At 40.3% G+C, this 26,637-nt stretch overlaps 1 protein-coding gene across 3 annotated transcripts in view; it reads left to right on the top strand.

The window, feature by feature from the left end:
• SH3TC2 (SH3 domain and tetratricopeptide repeats 2) overlaps window positions 1-26,313 on the top strand; it is a 67,541-nt gene extending 41,228 nt beyond the window's left edge. For 2 of the 3 annotated variants that reach the window (XM_037801659.1, XM_037801658.1), the window contains exons 13-17: window positions 16,149-16,299; window positions 18,470-18,592; window positions 19,823-19,973; window positions 21,726-21,922; window positions 23,532-26,313. In XM_037801659.1, coding sequence (XP_037657587.1) covers window positions 16,149-16,299; window positions 18,470-18,592; window positions 19,823-19,973; window positions 21,726-21,922; window positions 23,532-23,723 — 814 coding nt within the window. In that variant the 3' untranslated portion in view covers window positions 23,724-26,313. Of the gene's footprint in view, window positions 1-16,148; window positions 16,300-18,469; window positions 18,593-19,822; window positions 19,974-20,723; window positions 21,923-23,531 lie in introns of those variants that run through there. The other variant, XM_037801660.1, reaches the window with a different exon arrangement.
• The last annotated feature ends 324 nt before the right edge of the window (window positions 26,314-26,637 follow it).

Here is a 26,637-nt window from a genome sequence, read left to right as displayed (position 1 = left end):
TGGGGACAGTCCTAGAAGCATCTTTTATTCCTTAAGGAGAGGCATTGCTCTGTCCTTTAGGAAGCTGAGCCCAAATGCTCATGGTCTGCACATGGCTTCAAGGTAGAGAGCATGAGCTCTGGAACTGCCATGTAGTGCAAATCCAGGGCCTTGTGTCATTTAGCTGTGTGGCCTCGGTCAAGGTTTTTAGTTTCCTGATGCCTCGGTTTCCTCATCAGTCAAACAAAGATAATAATGGCTTTTATCCTACAGTGTCATTGTGAGGAATGAGTGTTAATGCACATGAAACACTTAGAATAGTACCTGATATGTAGGAAGGGCTCAGTAATGTTAACTGTGCTATGATTACTTGTGTGTTTCTTTTATATCCCATCATCTGACTGTGGCTGACGGTGCATAATTCAGAGAGGCAGTGGTTTTACTGGAGACCGTGGAACCCTCAGGAGGTCTTCTTTATTTGAGGACAACTGGTATTAGGGAAAGGACACGTAAAGTAAATAAATCCACTGAAAGAGAGGCTATACGGTTTTACAGTATAAAAGTTTGGTTGGGACCTTGCCTTAAAAGTGAAACTGAAAATTATGAAACAGCTTTTTTGCACCTTTTAGTTAAGAAATTTTAGGTTATAGTTACAACCATGCACTAAATCTTAGATGAAACAAACAATAAAAACAGTGCTGATTTTTTGGTTTAATCCTGTCGACAAAATTGTATAATAGACAATAAGACCTCTGTTTTGTGATTGAGTTTTCAGCACTTTCTTAAAAAGACTCATTTCTGCAAGAATATACCAAGGCTTAACCATTTTACCCAAGGCCTTTTTTAACTTTGATATTGAAACTATTTTCACATGAAATATCTATCCTGCCATCTCCTGTTGATTTTCTCTTCTTTATTCATTGCTCTAACTGCTTGATCCTTATTTTCAGTGGCAGGGCCTGTAGCTCTGCTCTCTAACAATGCTTTAATTGATTTCATTAGATCCTGCATGGTTTGCAAGATTTTCAATTTCTCTTTGCAACAGATTTGCAAAGTAGCATTGTATTCATAATTATGAATGATCTCTAAAACAGAACAGGGATAATTGCTAGTGTTAAATGAGAAAAATGATTTTCAGGAGGGCCTAATTAAATGACAAATTTTGCTTCCCTAGGCAACACGGAAACCTTAGGTGCCTGGACACCCCGATCACAAGTAATATGAATAGTCAATAATGCAGTGTCTCTCCCTCTCCCTCTCCTTCTCCCCATCTCCCTCTCTCCTTCCCTCATGCCCTCCCTCCCCCTCTTCTCCCTCTCCTCTACTTCTCTCTTTCCTTATCTCACAAAATCGAGTGTCCTCCACACCTCCCACTGTGTCCAGCCTCAGTCCCGGGGAGGGACCGAGGAGCGTGAGGGGACGAAGGCCAGGTCCCAGTTCTGCCCTGTTTCCATTACGGAATCCCCTAGCAGTTTGGATGGTTCTGAAGTAGGTCCAGAGGGCAGACTTAAGTTAACCTTTGAGATGAAACAGTCATTTGTTCACGGTGAAGCCTTGTGGGGCTGGGCTTTGGGAAAATCAGATTTTAAGGTACTGAGAGGGTGGCAAATATGAGTCAGGCTTATTGCCCCCTCTTGCTGCTGTACACACTCAGGCTTGTATTAATCCCAGCTCTCTCTCATCGCCTTTCCCATGCCCATTCTTTGTTCCCCAGCCTTTCCCTGCCAGTTGGCAAAAAACTGCTGAAATCCCAAGGGGGCAGCCAGAGAGAAAGCCCTGGTCACTGTCAGCATGGGTTGCAGAGGACTTATTTAAGACAATGTCAAGGATTGTTGTGCTTTTTAGGGGATGGGGGTGATAGAGAGGAGAAAGGAGTGGGGCTGCAGTTGGTCCACGAGTGACCAAAGAAGTTGGAAGACCCTGAGTTGGAAGAGGTGCAACTAAAACTGGACTAGGATTCAGGGCACTCGATCCTGCCATGAACTAATAACGAGGCCTTAAAAATCACTCGTCCTCTTGGTTATAAAGCTAAATTGAATCATGTGAATGCTAAGGTACCTTCCAGTTCTAAAACATTGGGTCTGGGACTAACCAGCTATGCTATTCTGACACTGGCAACAGCCCTAATATACCAGAATCCCTTGTGCCTTCTAAGAGTCTTGAACTTTGGGGGACATATTCAGAAAGTTGTTGACCTTCTAGGGGCCTTTTAGTTTGGAGACCTTAGCTTTTGGGGTTTTGAAAGGCTCTGTAGTGTGTTTAGAAAGTCTTGGCATAGTGACTGTAAACTCCACGTGGGCCAGCACCATGTCTAGTAGAGAGCTTGACAAGAAGAGACATACAATACATGCTTGTGCAGGGCGGTCAAGAAGTTAGTTAGTTTCTTAGTCCATTAGCTCACAGCCCTCAAGTTGCAACTATATGCTGATTCAACTGCTGCAGATTAAAATGGAGAATGGGGAAGCTCTGCTTGAATGGATCCCAGCTCCCTTGCACAGGGCTGAGATAAGGAAAAAAAAAAAAAAGATGCTTGTAACTTGGGGACAGCCTTTCTGGTCTTTAGTGACCATGACAGTGGTCAGTGTCATCAGTGCAACCTCAGAGGCTCATTCCAGTGGCCCATTTAGAACACTGGCTTAGCATTAGCCACAGAACACAGTGGGTCTTTTACTGATAAGGAACAAAATAATAGATAATAAATTAGAATATCAAGGATTTACTCCAAATGAGGTAGGAGAGTTTTAAAAAATTGGTTGTTTAAAATTATAATACTAGCTTATAGTAAAACAAAATTAAACCAGTTTTGGAGGTTTAAGTTGAAAAATAAAGGTCCTCTCCCAACTCCCCTTTCCCTGAGATTCTTCTGAAGTAACTACTTACTGATGTTTAAAATATCTGCCCAGAAATATTTCATGCATATAAAAGATTTCATTTGAAGCATATTCTCGATATTAAATATGTATTAGATATGTTACATATAATATGCAAATTTTAGTTATATAAATGGGATCATGATAAATGTTCTGTTACATAAAGTGCTATTCTGTTATTTGCTTTTTCTACTTTTTAATTTTGTTAATATGAAATCTTGGTTCAGTATTTTATTACACAATGGGAGCCCCAATTATGTATCAGGCACTCTTCTAGGTGCTGGGGAATTAACATGGTTAAAAAAATATTTTCCAATAGAACCATCCAAAAATGGAGCAGGCTACAATACATGGGAGTGAGTGTGCTGTCAGAATAAGTACTCAAGCAGAGACTGGCTATTCAGGAATCTTACAGATTTTCCTGAACTGAGTTGTGCAACTATTGCCATTATCTAATTCTGGAACATTTTCATCACTCCAAAAGGAGACCCTGTGCCCACTGAGCCGTCACTCCCATCCCCTCTATCCCCAGTCCCTGGCAAAGATAAATCTGATTTCTGTCTCTATAGATTTACCTTTTCTGGATATTTTATATAAATGGAATCATAAAATAAGTGACATTTTGTGTCTGGCTCCTTTTCCTTAGCATAATGTTTTCAAGGTTCATCCATGTTGTAGCATGTATCAGAACTTCACTCCTATTTATGGCTGAATAATATTCTACTGTACGTGTATATGGCAATTTGTTTATCCATTCATCAGTCAATCGACATTTGGGTTGGTTCCAACTTTTGGCCACTACTGTGAATAGTGCTGCCATGAACATTTGTATACAAATATTTGTTTAAATACCTGTTTTCAGTTCTTTTGGGTATATACCTAGGAGTGGAATCACCAAGCTATATGGTAATTCTTAATTTTTGAGGAAGGACTAAACTGTTTTCTACAGAGGCTGTACCACTTTATATTTACACCAGCAACGCATGAAGGTTCCAATTTCTCCACCTCCCTGCCAAAATGAATTTTCCCTGTTTTGGATTTTAGCTATCCTAGTGGGGTATGAAGTGTTATTTCATTGTAGTTCTGATTTGCATTTCTCTAATGACTAATGATGTTGACCATCTTTTCAAATGTTTGTTGGCAATTTGTATACCTTCCTTAGAGAATTATCTATTCAAGTCCTTTGCCCATATTTAAATTGGATTGCTTGTCTTTTTGTTGTTGAGTTGTAAGACTTCTTTATTCTATATACAAGTCCCTTATCATATGTATGATTTGAAAATATTTTATCCCATTCAATAACTTGTCTTTTCACTTTCATGGATAGTGCTCTTTGATGCATACAAGATTTTAATTTTGATGAAGTCCAAATTATCTATTTTTTTTCCTTCGGTTGCCCATACTTTTGTTACCATATGTAGGAATCCATTTCTGTATGCAGCGTCACGAAGATTTACCCCAATGCTTTCTTCAAAGAGTTTTGTAGTTTTAGTTTTTATATTTAGGTCTTTAATTCATTTTGAGGTATGAGGTACAGGTCCAACTTCATTCTTTGGCCTGTGTTTATCTAGTTGTCCCAGCACCATTTGTTGAATAGACTGTTCTTTCCTTATTGAATGATCTTAGTGCACTTGTCAAAATTCAATTGACCATAGATAGATGGGTTTATATCTGGACTCTGAATTCTATTCCATTGATCTATATGTCATAAGGATGTCAGTACCATACTATCTTATTTACTGTAGCTTTGTACTAAGTTTTGAAATTGGGAAGTGTGAGTCCTTCAACTTTGTTTTTCTTTTCAAATATGTATATATATTTTACTATTCTCGGTGTTTTGATTTTCCATGTGAATTTTAGGATCAGCTCTTTAACTTCTGCAAAGAGGCAGCTAGGATTTTGACAGGGGTTTGTTTTAATTCCCTACCTACTAAATAAAAATCATACAATGAATTGGCTAAAACAATGGGAATTTGTTGGCTCATGGTTTTGTGGCTAGGGGAGAAGTCTAAAATCAAGGCATTGGCAAGGCAATGCTTTCTCCCTGACGACTGTGACATTCTGGGGCTGGCTGCTGGTGATTTTTAGTCCTTAGCTTTTCTGCCACACGGCAATGCACATGGCAGCATCTTCTCTTTTCTCTTCCAGGTTCCCTTGACTTGAAGCTTCTGGTTGCTCCCTGTGGCTTCTCCTTCTGTTTCCAATTTCCTTTGCTTATAAGGAAGTCAGCCATATTAGATTAAAGCCTACCCTCGTTCAGTTTGGTCACACTTTAATAACATCTTTAAAGGTCCTATTTCCACATGGTTCACACCCATGGGACCAAGGGTTGGGACCTAAGCATGTCTTTGTGGGCTACATGATTCACTTCTCCACAAGATTGCATGGAATCTGTAGATTGCTTTGGGGAATATTGCCATCTTAACAAGGTTATGTCTTCCAATCCATGAACATGGGAAGTCTCTCCACTTATTTAGGTTTCTTTAATTTCTTTCAATAATGTTTTGAATATTGTGTAGTTTTCAGCGTAGAAGTTTTGCCCTTCTTTTGTCAAATTTATTCCTAAGTATTTTATTCTTTGTGATGCTATTGTAAATGGAATTGTTTTCTTAAATTATGTTCAGATTGTTCATTACTAGTGTATAGTAATACAATCAATTTTTGTATATTGATCTTGTATCCTGAAAGTTTGCTGTACTTTTTATTAGTACTAATAGTTTTTTTTTTTATTTTTTATTTTATTTTTTATCTTTTTTTTTTAATCTTCATTTTATTGAGATATATTCACATACCACGCAGTCATACAAAACAAATTGTACTTTCGATTGTTTACAGTACCATTACATAGTGGTACATTCATCACCCAAATCAATCCCTGACACCTTCATTAGCACACACGCAAAAATAACAAGAATAATAATTAGAGTGAAAAAGAGCAATTGAAGTAAAAAAGAACACTGGGTACCTTTGTCTGTTTGTTTCCTTCCCCTATTTTTCTACTCATCCATCCATAAACTAGACAAAGTGGAGTGTGGTCCTTATGGCTTTCCCAATCCCATTGTCACCCCTCATAAGCTACATTTTTATACAACTGTCTTCGAGATTCATGGGTTCTGGGTTGTAGTTTGATAGTTTCAGGTATCCACCACCAGCTACCCCAATTCTTTAGAACCTAAAAAGGGTTGTCTAAAGTGTGCATAAGAGTGCCCACCAGAGTGACCTCTCGGCTCCTTTTGGAATCTCTCTGCCACTGAAGCTTATTTCATTTCCTTTCACATCCCCCTTTTGGTCAAGAAGATGTTCAGTACTAATAGTTTTTTTAATGGATTCCTCAGGGCTCTCGCTATATAAGATCATGTCATTTGCAAATAGAAATAATTTCAGCTCCTCCTTTCCAATGTGGGTGCCTTTTATTTCATTTTCTTGCCTAATTTCTCTGACTAGAAATTCCAGTATAATTTTGAATAGAACATTCAATGGCAAGAGCAGACATCTTCGTTTTGTTCCTGAATATGTCAGCAAGAACAGACATCCTTGTCTTGTTCCTGGTGTTAGGGAAAAAACTTGCAGCCTTTCACCATTAAGTATGATGTTATCAGTGGTATTTTCATAGATGCTTCTCATCAGTGAGGGGAATTTTACTTATATTCCTGTTTTGTGAATGTTTTAGAATGAAAAGGTGCTGACTTTTGTCAAATGCTTTTTCAGCATTTATTGAATCATCATATAATTTTTATTCATTTATTCTATTAATATGGTGTTTACATTGATTGATTTTCATATGTCGAACCAACCTTGCATTCCGAGGATAAATTCTACTTGGCCATGAGTTATATTCCTTTTTATATGGTGCTGGATTCACTTTGGTATTATTTTGTTTAGGATTTTTACATCTATATTTATATTTATATTTATATTTATATTATTTATATTTATATTTATATTCATATAAATATAAATATTGGTCTGTGATTTTCTTTTTATGTAATGTCCTTGTCTGGTTTTAGTACCAGGGTAATACTGACCTCAGAAAATGCATTAGGAAGAGTAACTTCCTCTTCTATTTTCTGAAACAATTTTTGAAGGACTGATGTTAATTTTTCTTTAAATATTTGGCAGAATTCATTGGTGAAGCCATTGGGCTTGTGCTTTTCTTTTTGGGAAGCATTATGATTAATTGTTTAATCTGCTTACGTGCTATGCATCTATTCATATTTTCTATTCTTGAGTCAGTTTCTGTAGTTTGTGTTTTTTTTTTTTTTTTTTTTTTTTTAGGAATTTGTCCATTTCATCTAAGTTATCTAATTTGTTGGCATGCTGTTCTTTATTGTGTTTCCTTATAACACTTTATTTCTTTAAGGGTGGTAGTAATGTTATTATTTCTGATATTAATAATTTGAGTCATCTTTCTTTTATTCTTGGTAAGTCTAGCTAAAGTTTTGTCAATATTGTCAATCTTTTCAAAGTACCAAATTTTTATTTAATTGATTCTCTTCATTGCTTTTTTTTTTTTTTTTTAGCCTCTCTTTAATTTATTTCTGCTCTAATCTTTATTAATTCTTCCTTCTCTTTGCTTTGGGTTTACTTTACTCCTCTTCATTAGTGCCTTATGGTGGAAAACTATGTTCTTCTGTTTTTATACAGGTGTTTACAGCTGTAAATTTCCATCTAAGCTCTGCATTAGCTTCATCTTATAAATTCTGGTATGTTATGTTTTCATTTTCATTCATCTCAAAGTATTTCTGATTTCCCTTGTGGTTTTTTTCTTTGACTCATTGTTCATATGTATTGCTAATTTCCACGTATTTGTGAGTTTCCCAAATTTCCTTTCATTACATTCCATTGTGTGGGATTCATTCCATTGTGGTGGGAGTACATACTTTGTAAGATTTAATTTCTTTAAAATTTCTTGAGATTTGTTTTGAGGCCTAACATATGGTCTATTCTGGAGAAAGTTCCATGTGCAGTTGAGAAGAATGTATTCTTCCATTGTTAGGTGGAGTGTTCTGTAGATTTATTTTAGGTCTAATTATTGTATAGTGTTGTTAAAGACTTCTATTTTCTTATGGATCTTCTGTCTAGTTGTTGTATACATTATTGAAAGTTGGATATTGAAGAATCCAACTATTATTGTTCAATTGTCAATTTCTCCCTTCAATTCTGTTACCCTTTGCTTTTTGTTTTTTTGTGGCTATCTTGTTAGATGCGTATATATTTATAATTTATATGTTTTCCTGATGTATTGACCCTTTTATCATTACAAAATAACCTTTTTTTGTCTCATAACATTTTTGGACTTTCCACCTCCTGGTATTAGTATAGCTATGCTAGTTCTCTTTTGGTTGTTGTTTGCCTGGTATATCTTTTTTCCATTCTTCTGCTTTCAACAAATTTATGTATTTGAATCTAAAGCATGTCTCTTGTAGACAGCATATAGTTGTATCATGTTTTTTAAATCCATTCTGTCAATGCATGCCTTTGACTGGAATATTTAATAGATTTATATTTAATGTAATTACTGATAAGCTTTACCTGTTTTGTGGCTAGTTTTTTATATCTCTTGAATTTTTTGTTCTTCATTTCCTCCATTACTGTCTTCTTTTGTGTTAAATAGGAATCTATTAATGAATATTTTAATCCCCTTCTTGCTTTTTTTACTCTATTTTTTGTCCTTTTCTTAGTGGTTCTTCTGGAGAGTACAATTAACCACCTTAATTTATAATAATCTGATTCAGATTATTACTAAATTAATTTCAATTGTGTACAAAAACTTTGTTCCCATTTATCTCCTTTTTCTTCCCTTCTTCTTTGGGCTATTATTGTCATACAAATTGCTTCTTTATAATTATAACCACCAACAGTTTTATAATTACTGCTTTTGCTGTTTTTTTTTTTTTTTTAATAAATCAGGCAAAGAAAAGAGTTGCAAAAATACACTTTTATTATCTTTTATATTAACCTATGTAGTTACCTTTACTGATGCTTTTTATGTCTTTGTATGGATTTGTGTTATTGTTTATTTTCATTTAATTTCATTCTGAAGGATTCTCTTTAGTATTCTTATAGAGCAGGTCTGCTAGTGATGAATTCTCTCAGTTTTTGTTTATCTGAGTATATTTTAATTTCTCCTTCACATTCAAAGCATAATATTGCTGGATAAAAAATTCTTGGTTGACAGTATTTTTCTTTCAGCACTTTAAATATATCATCTCCTTGCTTTCTGGCCTCCATGTTTTCTTATAAAAATTAACTCTTAATCTTATTGAGAATACCTAGGACAAGACACGTTGCTTGTCTCTTGCTGCTTTCTAGATTCATTGTATTTGCTTTCAACAGTGTGATTATGATGTTTCTAGGTGTGGATCTCTTTGAGTTTATACACTTAAAATTTGTCAAGCTTCTTAGATGTGTACATAATGTTTTGCATCAGATTTGGGGAGTTTTTGCCATTATTTCTTAAATATTCTGTCTGCCACTTACTCTCTTTCCTCTCCTTCTGAGACTCCCATTATGCGTATGCTGGAACGCTTGATAGTGTCCCACAGGTCTCTGAGGTTCTCTTCATTTTTCTTCATTCTTTTCTCACCTGTGTTAAAGTACCTGTTTCTTCTGCCAGCTCAAATCTGCTGCTGAGCCCCTGTAGTGAATTTTTCATTTCAGTTATTGTACATTATAACTCCAGAATTTCTATTTGGTTCTTCTCTTTTTTTAAAAAAAAACAATTTCTGTATTTTTATTGATATTCTCTATTTGCTGAAATGTCATTCTCATCCTTTCTTTTAGTTCTGTAGACATAGTTACTTTAATTCTTTGAACATGTTTATAATGGCTGATTTAAAGTTTCCATCTAATACGTCTGGGCTTCATTAGGGACAGTTCCTATTTTTTTTTTTTTTCCTAAGTATGGGGCAAACATTACTGGCTTTTTATTTTTTTTATTTTTTATTTTTTGCATATCTCATGATTTTTAGTAGAAAATTGAACATTTAAAATAATATAATGTATCAACTCTGAAAATCTATTTCTTCCCTCCCCCATTGTTTATTTTTGTTGCTGTTTGTTGTTGTTGCTGCTGCTTCTCTTTGTTTGTTTAGAAACTTTCTTGAAGTAATTCTGTAAAGTCTGTATTCTTTGTCATTTGTGACCTCTAAAGCCTCTGCTCAGTTAACTTATCAGTCAGCTGATGTTTGGACAGAGATTTACTTAAATGCCTTGCAACAATAAGTCTCCCACCATTTGCAGAGGTGGTCTATGTGTGTTGGGGTATGTTTTCAATGCTTCGGCAGGCAGTTTACAACTCTGCCTTAACCTTCACTTCCTGTTTTTGCAGAACCTTAATGTTAGTAGGAAAAGTGAGATTAAGGCTCTTCAAGGTCTTTCCTGGGCATGTGCTCAACTCTGCACATGTGTGTAGTTTTCTAGATTCCCAGGAAAATGTTGGAGCTTTTCAAAACCCTGCACAAATTTGTTACTGTTTGGATTTTCCCTCTATATTTTTTTGGTCAGCTTCCTGTTTGCCCCAACTGTTACTAAAGCCTCAGGCAGTGATGTTAAAAAAATGGTGCTGATGTTTATTCAACAAATGCCCTGGACAGGGGGGAAAGTTGTTCTGCACTATGGGAGCTTTGAGTCAGTCAAATAAAGACAAACCCTTAAAGTGGAGGCTTCTGGGAACTGCCAGGCAGCTCAAATAGTGACAGTTTTGGGGGGATGGGGCTTTTGGGGAACTCCAAACCTATTATGTCTCCTCTGGTGGCTGCTAAGCTGCTGGTTTTCATGGCTACATGATTGTGAGGCTGTTGGTTTTCAAGGCTACTACAGAGATGTGGAGAGGGGGATGGGGATAGGGAAAGTTAAAATGCCAGAAAGTTTACTGTTCTTACTGAGATTCAGCCATTTTTCTTGAATATATTTTCCTTGGACTTTTGCAAACATTTGGTTAGTTTTTAGAGTTCTGTAAAAGTGGATTCTGACAATTTTTTGCCAATGTTCTCATTGCTTTTATGGAGGAGTAGATTTTCAGAGATCCTTACTCTGTCATTCCAGAAGTTTATCGAGGATCTGGATCTTTTAATCCTAATATTCTGTGATTCTAGGATCTGTTGCTCCTATTTGTGTTGTTGGAAGGAAAATAACATCAACTTCTCCTGCTTTACCACCACCATGAGTGATACTGAAAGGATGATTGGGAAATACCTTAGGTGTCAAAGGCAAACATGAGTTCATTATTCCCTTACAGAATGCCCAGTTCATCAGAGAGAACATGTTGTTGTAATGCTTATTTAGCATGTATAAGTCACTTACTCCTACAGAGCACTTGAAATAAAAAAAAAAAAGAACAAAGAGCAGCTCATAAACACAGATAAATGTGTATTTCAATGCACCTGGGAGTGGTTACTGTAATTTAGCTCTAAGCTTCCTGGTAGCTAAGGTAAAAAGGGGAGCTCTTATGAAATTCTCACTGTCTGATAAAAGAACATAACAAATGTTTCTGTTGGAACAAATTTTTTTTTCTGGCACAGATTTTTAAGAGGAATTTAATTAAGTGAGTCTTGACAATTTCTTCAACAAAAGACAGATTTCTTCAACAATAAATAAACTCTCCTTAGGGGATTTCCATTCTCCCATAATTGAAAGCCATAGCCAGAAAAAGCAGGAAGCTTCCATCGAAGAAACTGTAGGCATCTGCAGGGACAGGTTTGGAGGGAAAAGAGAGAACACTTCCAGCTAAGGTGGAGACGATCTGTCAGGAAGAATTCATGAAGGTGGCAGCATTTGAGAAAGGCTTTGGAGGATAAGTAAGATTTTGAAAGTGGAGAAGGGTAAAGGAATAGCATTTTAGGAAGAGCAAATAGCAGTAGCAATGGAAGACATTTGTAAGACATTTTTAGATTTAACAGAGTTTGAGGATCAGCTAGAACTGGGACGTGAGGTAGAGAGAGAACTCGAGCCTGCTTCCAGGAGGTAATGAGGGGGTTGGGAGGGGGACAATGGACCTCTAGTTCTGCACAATGAGTATCCATAGAGAACACGTTGTCCATACGGGTAACAGAGAGCATCCATTGGTCATGCACTGTGTAATTGCTTTGCATGCCTTTAACTCAAGTCTCAGGATAACCATATGAAGTAAGAAGAGTTAAAACTGACAGCCAAAGAAGCCAAATAACTTGCAGGAGGCCTGTTCCAGTTTGCCAAAGCTGCCATTATGCAAAATACCAGAAATGGATTGGTTTTTATGAAGGGGATTTATTAGGTTACAAATTTACAATTATAAGGTCTTAGAAGTGTCCATACTAAGGCATCAACAAGAGGACACCTTCACTGAAGTATGGCCGATGACATCCGGAACACCTCTTGTCAGCTGGGAAGGCATGTGGCCGGCATCTACTGGTCCTTTTCCTCCTTGGTTGCATTTCAAAATGGCTTTCTCCAAAATGTCTCTGGGCTTCTGTCTCTCTTAGCTTCTCTCAACTCTCTGCTTGGTTCTCCTGGGGCATTTCTTTCTGAGCATCTGGGGGTCCTCTCTTAGCTTCTCTGGGGCAAACTCTGGGCTTCGTCTCTTAGCTTAACATCTCCAAATACCCTTCTGTCTGCATCTTCCAGCATTTCCAAGCATCTGTGTCAGCTCTTAGCTTCTCCTGGGTACAAACTCTGGATTACATATCTTAGCTTCTCTCCAAATGTCTCTCTCAGCTTCTCTAACTCCTTCTCTCCATGAGCTCTCTTAAGTACTCCAGTAAACTAATGCATGCTTTCACACTTCCATGGAAATAATTTAATCAAAGGTCTCACCCACAGTTGGCTGGGTCACATCTCCATGGAAACATTCAGTTAAAAGGTCCCACACCATAAGATTGGATTAAAAGACCATGGCTCTTTTGGGGTCCATAACAGCTTCCAACAGGCACAAGGCCACACAGCAGGGATCGATACTCATACAGGTTGTGTCTAGAGCACAGGTCAGCAAACATTTTCTGTAAAGGGTAAGATAATAAATATTTAAGGCTTTGTGGGCTATACAGTTTCTGTTATAACTACTCCACTCTGCCATTGTAGCATGAAAGCAGCCATAGATAATATGTAAATAAGTGTGTATGGCTGTGTTCCAATAAAACTTTATTTACAAAAGCAGATGGCAGGCTGGATTTGGCTTCTGGGCCACAGTTTGCCAACCCTTGGTCTCGAGTGCATATTCCTAACTATACAGTATATATTCTGCCTGTTCAGCCAGTACTAATCATCCTAGATAGACAATAGATTGGATGGCAATATAGTAAAATCTCATGGAATTGTATGGATGAATATGACTTCATTTTTCATCTGGGTTGACCCCTTCCTGCGATAGAGTCCAAACTTATTACACTAGTAGGTCCTTACTTCACTGGTATTAGCTCAGATTCCCAACACCCCAACTCAAGGTGGTTTTCGTCATCCTATCCTGCCTTTCTATTGATTTAAATTTCTCCTATTTGAAGGATTTTCTGTAGGATTTAGAGGTGGGAGATGGTGCGGTTCGTTGGGCAAGTAGATGCTGAAAACTTTTGGCCCAGCCTTCAGGTCTTTGCCTTGGGATACTTAGAATCTAGTTTGATGAGGGTTTTCAGTCTCTCAGTTGGAGGGGTCCTTGGGGGGGTCTTGTTATCTGCCTTCAGGTGACATAAATCAGAAGGGTGCTTTTCTGTAGAACGGACCCAGGGGAGGCTCATGAGAACTTTGTGGATGTGTTGAATCAATTAAACAAACATTTACTGAGATTCTACTGTGGTCCAGCCAGTGTGCTAACAATCGAACAAAGGAAATACAGTCCGCAAGGTTACAGAGCTTATGGAGTAGTACGGGAAATAGACATTATATAAATAATCACCAACTTATCATATAAATTGTGGTAAGTGCCACACAGGATGTGAATGTTATTTTTAGAAAGAAGGAACACCTTGCATGCAATAGGTCTGCACTAAATAATGACTAATTCTTGCGTGAGGACACAATAGCAGCCTAGAAGGCGTTATTCCTGGCTTTTATTCTTTACCAATTCCTATGGAGTTGAAAAAATAATGCTTAATGTTTGGTTTTCAGTATAACTAATATTACTAATCTCTAACATTTCTGTAATCTTAAACCAGGAAAGAATTGCTTTCACTGACATTTTTTCATTTATCACAAGGTGTTTTAGTTTCCTAGGCTGGCTTAAACAATGGCAGTTTATTTGCTGATGGTTTTGAGGCTAAGAGAACGTCCAAATCAATGCATCATCAAGATGACGCTATCTCCCTGAAGTCTGGTGTTCTGAGACTGGCTGCCACTGATGTTTTGTCCTTTGCTAGTCACATGACAAGGCACATGGAGGCATCTCCTGGTCTCTCTTCTTTTCTGGATTCCGTTGATGTTCAGCTTCTGGCTGCTCCCTCTGTGGCTCTTTCTCTCTTTCTGTCTGAATTTCATTCCGCTTATGAAGGACTCCAGTAATAGCATTAAGACCCATGCTGATTGGGCTGGGCCACACCTTAACTGAAGTAGCCTTATCAAAATGTCCTACTTACAATGGGTTCACACCCACAGGAATGGATTAGATTTAAGAGTATGTTTTTCTGGGGTTCATACAGCTTTAATCCACCACACAAGGCTATGATGTACATCACTACCCTAATTTTGCAGATGAGAAAGATTTGCTCAAGCTTTAAAATAGCTTATGTTCTTAAAAACATCAAGTTTCTTAGAGTTGTAAAAGAAAGCAAAAATTTTCCACACACTGATTTTTGAAATTAAGAGCTTCTTGCTGATATGAGCGTGAGGGTTTTGGAGTCAGATCGTCAGGGTCACATCCTGGTTTAAACTGGTTTATTACCTTGTCTGAGTCATTTACCCTTTCTGAGCCTTAATTTTTCCATTTGTAAAATGAATATAGTAATAGTACTGATATCTTAGGGCTGCTGTGCTGAAATGAGAATGCATGTAAATTACCTAGTCATGCTAAGTGCTTAATAAATAGTAGGTGACAGTTACTGCCATTGTTATTGTAAGACAAAGCAGCGCAGTGCTTAAAATGAAAGCTTTCAAAATGAGTGGTACAAACCTGGGCAGGTTTAAAAATACTGGATTTCTTTATTCGAAAAATAGGTTAAGAGCCCCCATGATTTAGGGTTTCTATGAGGATTAAATGAGAGAATGTATACTGAAAGCGCTTATCTGACACAGTGGCAGTTCTTATTATGACACAGCACACAACAGCTTATTGGAGGCTGGGCTCAGGCCAGTGGGCAGACAGACTCATCTGGGCAGGGATCTGGGAATCCCCAACAGGGTGTGGTAGGAAGTCTGGGCATGCAGGTGTATCAGGGTGACCTGACCCCAGGTGCATGGCTGGTGTCCTGGCAGGAAGGAAGAAGCAGGGCTCAGCCTCAGAGACTGAACTTTGGGGAAAGGAAAAATGAGAAAAAGAAGCAAGGAGATTGGAAAGGAGAGGAGATCTCCAGGCAGGACAGTGTACAAGAACTGGAAATAAGGAGATATTGATGCTGATCCACCAGCCGTGCTCCTTACACGTTTTAATTTGAAGGCTGGTCTAAACCTGTAGCCAGCAGGTGGGGGTGGAGGAACTGGCATGCTTGGTCAATCTGGGCCAAGCAGCGGCTCATCTGGTGGGTGACGATCAGCCATAGACAGTTGTCAAGAAATGGGATGGCGAGTGGTAATAGGAAAGAACCAAGGAAGCTGGAGACCACCTCCCCGTTTTAGACCATAGAGGCACTTGTTTGTTTTTTTTTTTTTTAACTGGAGACCCGAATCAGGTGTAAACCTTGGTGGGAGGCAGTCGCCTTTGGAAAACCCTCCATTTGCAGGGAATCTCAATTGCTTCCACTCAAAAAATATACATTTGGCATCCACTGTGTTTTAGGTGCTTATGAAAAATATGTTATAGAGCAGCAGAAAGATGGGTGGCCCATGGATCAGTAATGATAATGATAATAATAGTAACCAACATTTAAGCATTCATCAAATGCTTACCATGTGCAAGGCAATTTTTAGCTCTCTAGTTTTATCACCTTATTTAATTCTTACAACAGCTCTGGGAGGCAGGTTCAATTATATCCCCATTTTACACATGAGGAAACCTGGGCATTGAAGAGGTTCTGTACTTTCTCAAGGTCACACAGCTGGTTGGGGCAGACCGCGATTCAGATCAGGCATCTTTGTGTCATCCAGACAGGGCTCCCTCACGGAGCCTCGGGTTCCTCTGTGCTGAGGCTTTTGAGGCCCCTCTGCGGCCTCCCTCATCACCAGTCCCTATCTACCCCCCAGGTCCCTCAGGAGATCCCTCACTTGCATCAAGGAGAGCCTGCGCATCTTCATAGACCTGGGGGAGAGAGACAAGGCGGCCGAGGCCTGGCTCAGGGCCGGGCGACTCCACTACCTCCTGAAGGAAGACGAGCTGGTGGAGCTGTACCTGCAGGTAGGCCTCTCACAGGACTCTTGAGGGCTGCAGACTTGGGTCGTGGGGGAGGTCAGCCATCCCCCCAAATTCACCAGCTGGAACCAGAGAGAGGAGAGAGCCACGCCAAGCCCTTGAGGCAGGGTCAACACCCTGGGCTGTTCACTGGACACATGATTGAAACCAGGGCAGCCTAACAGGCTGAGCGACAGCAGCAAAGGGTCAGGCTCTGAGCTGCAGCCTGAGTTTCCCACACGTGTGAGCCTGGAAGGAAGTGAGGGGAGGAGACTCCCTGGCTGCTAAGTTAAGTATATCCATCTTTCCTAAGAGGGACTCACACCCTGATTTCAGGGTTTTGCTAAAATTCAAGGTAGGGTGGGTGGCTAGGGATGTTATGGTTATTGTTCTTGTGATTTTGGGTTGCATATCTTTAATATCTGAAGTGTGGTGAAGTGTAGTGATTAAAGACAGAGCTGGAATCAAATCACAGGGCCATCTCTCATGGGCCCTATGACCTTGGGCTTGCTACATGAGTGTGCTCTGGGCCTCAGCTTCTTCATGTGTGAGCCCCCCCTCATATAGTAAGGATTACTAAGAAAAAAAAAAACAATATGTCACTTACTTAATAACTATGCAGAAAGCATTTACTAAGTTCTTGGGACTTTGTAAATACTTACTAAATTGTATTTCATTATTATAATCTGTTAGTATTATCTGCATAATACTGACATTAAATAATATGAAAATGTGTAAGATGTTTTGTTCCATCAAAAATGTATGTTATCTTTCCTTCCTTCCCCTTTCTTTCCTCCCTTTTAACTCCCTATCCTTCACCCCTCATATTATTATTCAAACTTGCACAAAATCACTCCAACTGAGGCTTAATAAAGGCTGTGTAATATTGATTGAATGCTTACTACGTGCAGAAGACTACTATACACTTCATATGCAGTAGGAGTTTCTATTGCAATTTCCATTTTCCATTTTCCAGATGAGGCTCAGAGAGTCTGAGTAACTTGCCCAGGTTGATACAGCTAGTAAGTGATGGAGCGGAGAATTGTACCCAGGCAGTCTGACTTAAAGCCTTCACTCTCAAATTCCACACTATTCTACCTCAGAATTTTAGACATGGAAGAATTTTCAGAGAGCAGACCATTCAGTCTTCTTTCATGCTCTGGGAGGCTGAGGCCCAGAGAGAGCTGTTCAGATTTATGCATTGCACTGGTAGCAGAGACCTCTGTCTCCAGGATTTCACCTCACTGCCTCTCTTTCTGTATAGCTGCATATTCAGTAATAGCAATTGGAAGGTCTTGCACCAGCAATTAGATGTTCATCAACCAGAACAGGTCCCGGACCCAATCCAACTGTAGGGTGCAAATGAGCCTGATGTTCTGCAGGGTCATTCCCATTGAAGTGGATCATTCTCCTACCTAAGATTATTTGAGGTCCTCTAACTGTGCTGGAAACGCATTGGTACATTCTTCATTACATTTCATTTAGATGAAATATGAAGGAGCTAGCCAGAGATAAAAAGGTCATGGGGGCTAGGTGTATTGGGCTGGAAATCCATCTGGAAAATGTAGGTTGGACCAGATCACTATTTTCTAAACCTCAGTCATTTACATATCAATGTCATGATTTCGCCATATTCATGTACCATCTATACCATTATTTACTTATTTTTCTTTGACTGGACTTCAAATCCACTTAGCTTTTAAAACTTAGCCTTATCTTAAACAGTGCTGTCTGAAATCATGGGTTTGATGTATTATTATTATTCTTTTCTCTTCTAAAACACATTAAATTATATACTTAACTATTAAAATGTAAAATGATTGTTTATGCCCTGCAGAAAATCATCTCTAGTACCAGCAAAAATAATCACCCAACTCATGTACTTGCTGTGAAGATTAATGATTACCCTTATAAAGGACACAGTACAGTTTGGTACATAATAAGTCTTTGATAAATATTGCCTGTGTCATGCTAATTACACCATAGTGGAGAAATGCAAGACTGGAGAATCCCTTAGGCTTCTTTCTGACTGCCTCTGGGAGTGTGAAGGACAATTCAAGATTTGGAGGACTTCAGTAGAGGGTTAAACTAGGCAGTCAGGGTCTTACCACCGAGAGTTGTGTGGGGGGTTGGAAGTCCTTCTTTCTGCCTTTTACATCCATGTCTGTCCCACCAGGCAGGCATCCAGACAGCCTTGAAGTCAGAGGAGCCCTCCCTGGCTCTCAAGCTCTATGAAGAAGCCGGAGATGTCTTCTTCAACGGGACCCGCAGCAGGCATCGTGCGATGGAGTATTACCGCGTACGTCAGGGCTGCGCAGTTTGTGAGCCATGTCTGGCACGAGTGTGAGCCTTGGGCCCCCTTTCCCTCACTTGTGGGGATCTCTTTATCTTCCCTCCTTCGTCTGCTGCCCACATGCTGGCCCTCCTCTTTTGTCTAGTAGGCTCTCAGGAAAGTGTCTGATAAGCTCAGGCATTCTCAGGCTTGATAAATTATCCTTTCTTGGATAATACAACATAATAATTACATTTCTTGGGTACATGGTACTTTACAGTTGTAGCACACTTCCGTGCTTCCTAGAGTGTTTCCCACATACTACTGGTGGCATGAGACATGATTTAAAGTGGTACATGGATGAATACTTTTTTCCCTGTGTTTTTATTAAGCATGAATTAAGATATATTAAAATTTAAAATGTGTATGTAATACTAGCTCAACAAACACATGATTTCACAGATATTATGCATAGGTAAAGCAAAATAAAAGAGAATTAATTTAAGAAATATACTAATTAAATAAATGCCCAGGTATCAAGAAAATATGTCAAAAATCTTAATTATTGTCCATCACTGACTGAAGTCTGTGAAACCTCATTATCTTATTTGATTTTATAATTTCACTAATTTGGATACCCATTCATCTGTTTGTTCATTTGTTTATTCAGTCATCAAATGTTTATCACACACCAAATATGTGCCAGGCACTAAACTAGGGGTGGGGAAACAGCAGAGAACAAGAAACCAGTCCCTGTGCTATCGAGGTGCTCACTTCGTATACATTTTATAGATAAAAAATAAGGCTCAGAGAGATGAGACAACATGCCTAAAATTATACAATAATAAAAATAATAGAAATGATCATTTTTCAAACACTTTCAGACCATATGTGTACTTTGTATTCAAGCACTGTGGGTGTTCTGGGAGCACATGGCTGGAAAGTGAATAACTTCCCATGTAACCTTGGAAAAAGTCACTTCCCCTTTCCTGCTCTCAGTTTCCCTAATTTAGGAGACAGGGGTGGACCTGATAATCACTGTACTTCCATCTCTAAGATGTGAGCAAAGCAACAAAGAGCAAGAACCAGGAGAAACGGTTGAGAAAAGGCCTGCCTGGAAACATGGTCCTCCCTCATTCATTTTAGTCCACTGCCCTCCACCCCCACCCTGCCAGTAGAACATAGGCTCCCAGGGTACGGTATGTATCAATAGTTCCTAGCTAGACCAACTAAGGTTCCTTGGGCCTCTGTTCTCAGGCTGGGGCAGTTCCTTTGGCGAGGAGGTTGAAAGTGGTCAGAACCGAGCTCCGGATTTTCAACAAGCTGACGGAGCTGCAGATGAGCCTCGAAGGCTATGACAAGGCTCTGGAATTTGCCACCCTGGCTGCCAGACTCAGCATGGTTGCAGGTAAGTGGTCCTGATTGCTGGGCATGTTGAATGGGAAGGATAAACACTATTTGAGGGTAGACAACAAATCAATCGTAGTATAAGTTCTGGAATCAGAATGCTTGAGTTCCAATCCCAGGTCCCATTGTCACTTTGAGCAAGCTGTTAAACCTTTGTAAGCCTCAAGATTATCATCAACAACTCAGAATTAATAATAGTACCCTCTGCATGCAGTTATTATGAAGAAGCACAGTGCTTTGATAAGAATTACCTGTATCAGCTAATTACTGTATCACAGCTGATATTCTCTGAGTATAGGGTAAATGACATTTTATCCATGCACATGTGATGCCCCCAATACAAAAGGCCTGTGTCCTGGATATTTAATTAGTTGGTTGATGGTCAAAAGCACATTTTTCCCATGGAATCAAAATGTAAATGAAGGTCAGATTCCCAGGCTAGCTAGTGCATTAACTTAACTCATGACATAGCTGAAATAGCTGGCCTTTTCAACAAAAACCAGTAGCAAACAATGCAAGTCATTAAAAACAGGAAAAAGTAGACTAAAAAAAGATTTTGAAAACCTCCTCTCAAGTGTTGGTGCTTGAGGAAAAGCAGGTTTGATTAGAGGAGGATATAGAGGTAAATGGAGTCTTCTATGACGATCCTAGAAGGACTTCTGGGCATTTCCATGCATCAGATGTGGATGGTGCTGGACTTTGTCGTGTCTAATTGCACTTCAAAGCTTCTCTCTCTTTGCCTTTACTGCAGAAAACCTTATCTGAGACGACTGCCTGCTAATCTCAGGAAAGGCCTTAGGTTGCCCAGGAGGCTCCCTCTGAACATTCTTTTCCCTTCCATGGACAGAAGCTGAAAGCAGACTCTAGACATGCAATTTCCTCATGACTGGATTTTTCCATACCAGAAAGTATTTCTCTCCCTTGGATCTTCTCGTTTAATTTTGACTTTTGGCACTTTGAAGCCTAAAAGTGATGTTTTTAGATTATGTCAAACAGCTACCTTGCAAATATTCCAAAGACAACACTGGAAGCCTTTGTTCCCTGTAAAAGACCATTTTGTATAAAGGAGTCTAGCTAGTTTTAAAACGATAAACCCACCAAAACTCAAAACAACAAGGCATAGACCCACTAGAAATCAATGTTCTAAATAAAGCACAGTCTAAAAGTGAACAGGTGATTTCTCTGCAGCTTATCTGAGACCTCCACTGGTCTCACTCGGGGGTGACTCTGAATGCAGTTAGCCTGTCTGCTACAGAGAGCCACTTTTATGTGGGGAAGGCATTTGTCATGCAGAGTTATTCCATCATAAGGCATTCTTAGTTGCTCAGTCAAGATAGTCTTGTCATCATGTCCCATCACAGGGATTTGGAAATGATTGTTATTTTCCAGAACCCTGAGTTACAGTGACACTTGCAATAAGGAGAAAGTTTTCTTCAGGGAGTCTTCCCAGAAAACCTTGACTAGGAAAAATACCCCAATTAGCGCCCTATGTTTTCATCTGTAGCGTAACACAGGTGTAATTCTTCATTTGTTTGTGAGATTATTTAAGGAATGTCTGTGTCCTGTGAGACAATAACCTTCATGAGGGTTGGGACTTCTTCTGCTTTGTTTCTTGTCATATAACTAGCTCCAAGCACAGCTCCTGACACTTAGCAGACCTTCAGAAAATTCTACAGAATGAATGAGTGCATGAATGGTGCAAAGTGTTGGCTACAGAATCTCTTTCTCTGTCTCTCTGCCTTCCCAATCCTAGGAGATCAGAGGCAGGAGCTGGTGGCCTTTCACCGCCTGGCCACAGTGTACTATTCCTTGCACATGTACGAGATGGCTGAGGACTGCTACCTGAAGACATTGTCCCTCTGTCCGCTCTGGCTGCAGAGCCCCAAGGAGGCCCTGTACTATGCCAGGGTGTACTATCGCCTGGGCCGACTCACCTACTACCAGCTAAATGTAAGAGTGAGGCTTCCAAGGTTGTGCAAGGACTACAATCCAATTGCATTCTTTCCTGACCCTTGCAAAGGTGGCCAGAAGCCTTTGGGGTGGGGTAGAGACTGTCCAAAGGACTAAGGTGGGGAGTCTTGCCCCATAAGGTAGATAGTGGTTCCACTGGGGACGTTTGCTCTTTCCATTTAACCCACCTGGGGATCGAGACTTTGCTCCCATCTCTGCTGAGGAGACAGATCATAGTTCTCTTTCTCCTTTCCCTGCTATAATTTCTAGGGCTGTTTATCCATTAGCCACTTCAGGCATATTGCCTAATATCTGTGAGCTCCTCGAGGGCTTATGAAAATATACGATCACCATACAAAAGAACTGCAAGCTCCCAGATTAAAATAGAAATGAATAAATACTTTACTGTATGTCCTCAAAATGTGACAAGCCAACTAGTCAACTGCAACCCATTTCTTATAAGGTTGTATAAAATTATATTTAAGGAGAAAGGTGGATACATTTTAGTATGTTTGTGATAATGAGGTATCCTCAAATGTAAGCAAGCTTAAGTAAGTTAGCCTGGCTTCTCCTCTTGCTGTGCTGGTGTTGGCTCCAGGATTTATTTTTCCAGTCACGTCCAAAACTATGCTAGTGGTCTGCAGTTGTCTGTTACAACTCTGACCCTTGAGCTGTGTGCTTGGGCTTTGGCTTCCCCTTAAGAGAGTTAGTTCCCTGTCCTCTCCACCCCAAACCTTAGTCCCGAGATGCAGGGGCCTCTGAGTCCTGCCTGTGGTGGGCCCCCAGGGGCCCCTACCCTTATTTGCCAGACTGTGTTTCTGGCCTGAATTAATTATTGACTTGTGAGTGTTAATGGATCCTGGATCCTGGCATTTCTCTTTGAGTCTCACCCTAAGAGGCATCTGTTTCTCATCCCTGCCATGTGGGGAGGGATGTGAAGGCACTCCCTTGCCATCTTGCTTCTGTCCCCAGCCCCCAGCAAGTGATTCAGGGGCAAAGTGTGAGTGACACTACGGATTGCAAGGGGAAGCTTTCAACTCAAACAGCCTTAAGCAAAAAAGACAATTTATTGGCTCAAGTAACTGCAAAGTTCAGGTATGGATTTAGTTACAGGTAGATCTGGATCCTGAGACTCAAATGTCATCATGTGTGCCCTCCCCCCCATATCTCTTGGCTCTGTATATTTCCGTTTCTTTTTGTTTCTTGGCTTCATGCCCCTCCAGCTCATGGCAGACTCAAACCCACATCTGAAAGACAAGGGACCCCTTTCCTTGCCAGGTCACCTTGAAAATCCTGGGGAAGGACTGGGATGGGCAGCTTGGGTTATATATGCATCCCTGAACCACTGTCCCTGGGGTGATGCTATCATGATAGGCTGAGCCTGGAGAAGTACCATCCCCATGCCTGGGGATCAGGGGCACTGTGGTGATCAGTACCACAGGGATAAGAGTGGGGTGGGAGAGGAATTACCCCCAACCAGAAGGGGATGGGAAAGTATGTTGGGCAGACAAAAGCTGTCATTTCCAGAGTTCCTAGCATGGCCTCCCCATCCTCTCCTGGAAACGTTTGCTAACGCCGTCTCTTCTTTGCCTCCATGCCATGGGATTAGGATGCCCACGATGCCACTGAATACTTCCTGCTGGCCCTGGCAGCAGCGGTCCTGCTGGGTGATGAGGAGCTGCAGGACGCCATTAGGAGCAGGCTGAACCACATCCGCCGGAGCCCTCTGTGGCACAGCAGCCCCTCCGGGCTCTCCTCGGAGAGGGCGCGGTGGCTGAGTGGCGGGGGCCTGGCCCTCTGAGGACAGCTGTCCCGCCCAACCATCAGGTGACATGACCACAAGTTGCCTTCCTGCCGTAGACTCACAGGCCCTAATCCTGGAGGGTCTGAGCCGTCACCTGGCCCAGTCGCCCCATTTTACAGATGGGGAGAGCAAGGTGCAGAGGGAGAGGGGCTCATTCTGGGTCACCCAGGGAGTTAATGATGGAGCAGAGGTGAGCAGTCCTGGCTCCAGGCTTGGCATCGAGAGCCTTTTGCAGTTGACTGTGTTGCTTCCACAAATATTGCCTCTGAAATTTCTCAGCACGTGATTCTCCTGGAGAAAATGAGAAACCCTGCCCACCCTGCCGGGAAACCTTATGGCCTTCCCCCAAATGAGGAAATAAGGCGCCGCACTGGTGAGAAGGCAAGCAGTTTGGAGTTTGTTTCCTTCACTGACTTTTCTCAGTGAAAGACACCTCCCTTTGCCAGCAGAGAAACCGGTGGTTTCTTCTCTCTTCAGCTAGAACTGGAGGAGGTGCCATTTCCCCTGCTCACGGGGGCTGGCAGGAGGGAATTTGCCTCCCAGGGTTTGAGGTCTGCAGATATTAACTTCCTCCATCCTGCCCCCAAGGCTAAGCTCCCGCACAACTTCCCGGAAACCCCGAGGAAGCTTTCCCTGGGCCAAGGCTTGAAAATAGAGCATTAAGAAAATTATGATATAAATGACATGCAAATATTGTGTATTATTAAATATTTACATTTATACACACATTTTGTCTCCTTTATAATAGGGGCAGATCAGATGGGACTTGAATGATGGGTTAAATACCCAAGTGTCTTAGTGATTTCAGGATAATCTCTCACAAACTGTTTATATTATTAGTTATCTATCACTACATGACAAATCATTGCCCAAATCAGTAGCTTGAAACAACAAAATTTATTATCTCAGAGTTGAGAGAGAAAGAGAGAGAGAGAAAGAGAGCAAGAGGGAGTCCTTTATAGCCTGATCTCAGAAGTGAAATCCCATGTCTTTTGCCAATATTCTATCTCTTAGCAGTGAGCACTAGGTCCAGCGAACCCAAAAGGGGAGGAGATTATCAAGGTGACTACCTGCAGGTCAGGAATCCATGTTTGGACCATTTCAGAAGCTGCTTGCCACAACATCTTAGTTCTTTGATAACGGAATTAGGAATTCTCTAAGGAAATTGCACTCAATGTAGGGTCCACTGATTGGCAGCTTCTGCATCACTGTGAGCATATTTAAAAGGCAAATTCTAGGGCCCCACCTAAGATCTAATGAGGCAAAATCTCTGGAGCCCAGGAACCTGAGCTTTAACATGTTCTCCTGGTGATTCTCATGCACACCAAAATATGAACACGTTGCTCTAGGGCCTTGGTTCTGAGATGATATGCATAAGATCTACCTGGGGATCCTGTTGCAATGAAACATTCTGGTTCCTACCCCTAACCAAATTCTGATTCAGTAGGAACAGAACTCAGGAACATGGTCTGTTCCCATACGTATGTAGGTGGTCTTCAGGCCATACTTTGAGATACGCAGCTCCCAGAATTAGTTTTAAATCACATGCTCTGAAATAGGTGAGTAAAGGAGAATATCTGGCCATGAGGCTTTCTTCCTGATGCCCCATCAGCCTGGGTTTTATTGCCAAACCACTTGATCAGACGGTCGTCATTGGTAGGGTGGGTCAGGGGTGCTGAGTTGAGCCACTATTGCATCTTCCAGTCAGCAAGGCTGTCTACACATCAGTGCATCTTATTTTCTCTCAAGGGCCTGGTTGGTTGTCAAAACACTCCTTCCTCTAGAAAGTATTCTGCCCCAAAAGGAGACGAAATGACCTAGCCCACCACCACTTAAAATAGATGTGGTTTTGCTGCTCCCACAAACCATAAAATCCCTGAGCTGGGAGGGATGTGGTGGATGAGGCCATCCAGTCTAACTGTCCATGCAGTTCTTTCAACAACATTCCTAGGAGATGGTTGGGGGCAAATGCGTTCCAGAATAGTTACACATCTTATATTTGAAGAAGGATCGCTTGGCCCAGTAAGCCATGTCGTGAACCACTCCTTATTTGACATGGTTTACAGACTCTCTCCCTTTTCTCATAACCTGTTTCTCTATTACAGCCAAATTCACATTTGTTTCTGTCCCTCTTAAAGTATTGGCTGGTGGGTAAAGTGTACTGAGGGATGTTAGTGTATTTCTCTTAATACTATTTTATATTGTACTTTGATGTTGAATTGAGGTTTTTCTTTTCCCCAGCAGTCATGTCTTATCGTTGGCTCACGTTGAGCTTATGATCAATTGAAACCTCTACATTTTACACGAACTTCTGTTTGGTCAGATCTTAAATTGCTACAGATATTTATTTCTATAGATTTATATGTAAATAATCTTAAATGTAATCTCTTCATTTTACATTTCTTTGTGGCTTTTGGTTAGAATTTTCTGATCCTGTGTGCTTTGGTTCACCTGTAAATCTGGTAAATTTGTCTGTCACCAGGATGGTTATAAAAATGTTCAGTATATTTCCAAGGACAAGGGTAGATCTTGCATTTTTTAAAAAAAAACACTATATCATTGCAATTACTCCATCCTATGTACAAGTTACTCTGCCAAAGCAGTCATAAAAAGTGTTTGAAAATCCCATTTTTAATATGTGGCTAACTATTCCCGTTGGAATCCTATTGATGCTGTTTTTGTTTCATGAGCTATAGAGTTGCAGCAGTGGTTTCCATATAAGAAGGTTTTATTATGCATAAATATATCATAGCCAAAGATGCATTAGTTACCCTCTTTATCCTAATCCTCCCCTAAAACTTGCATGGCCTGCCTGGCTCCTGGCTACTAATGTAAATAAAGAACAAGGAGGCGATTGCAACATTGTGGAGAACCCTGTGATATGTTTTCTTGCCTTTCAGGAGGACATTAC

This window comes from Choloepus didactylus, chromosome 13 (assembly GCF_015220235.1).
Source record: "Choloepus didactylus isolate mChoDid1 chromosome 13, mChoDid1.pri, whole genome shotgun sequence".
Classification (NCBI taxonomy): Eukaryota; Metazoa; Chordata; class Mammalia; order Pilosa; family Megalonychidae; genus Choloepus; species Choloepus didactylus.
The sequence above is the reverse complement of the archived record's forward strand: the minus strand, read 5'-3'. Positions and strand labels throughout refer to the sequence as shown.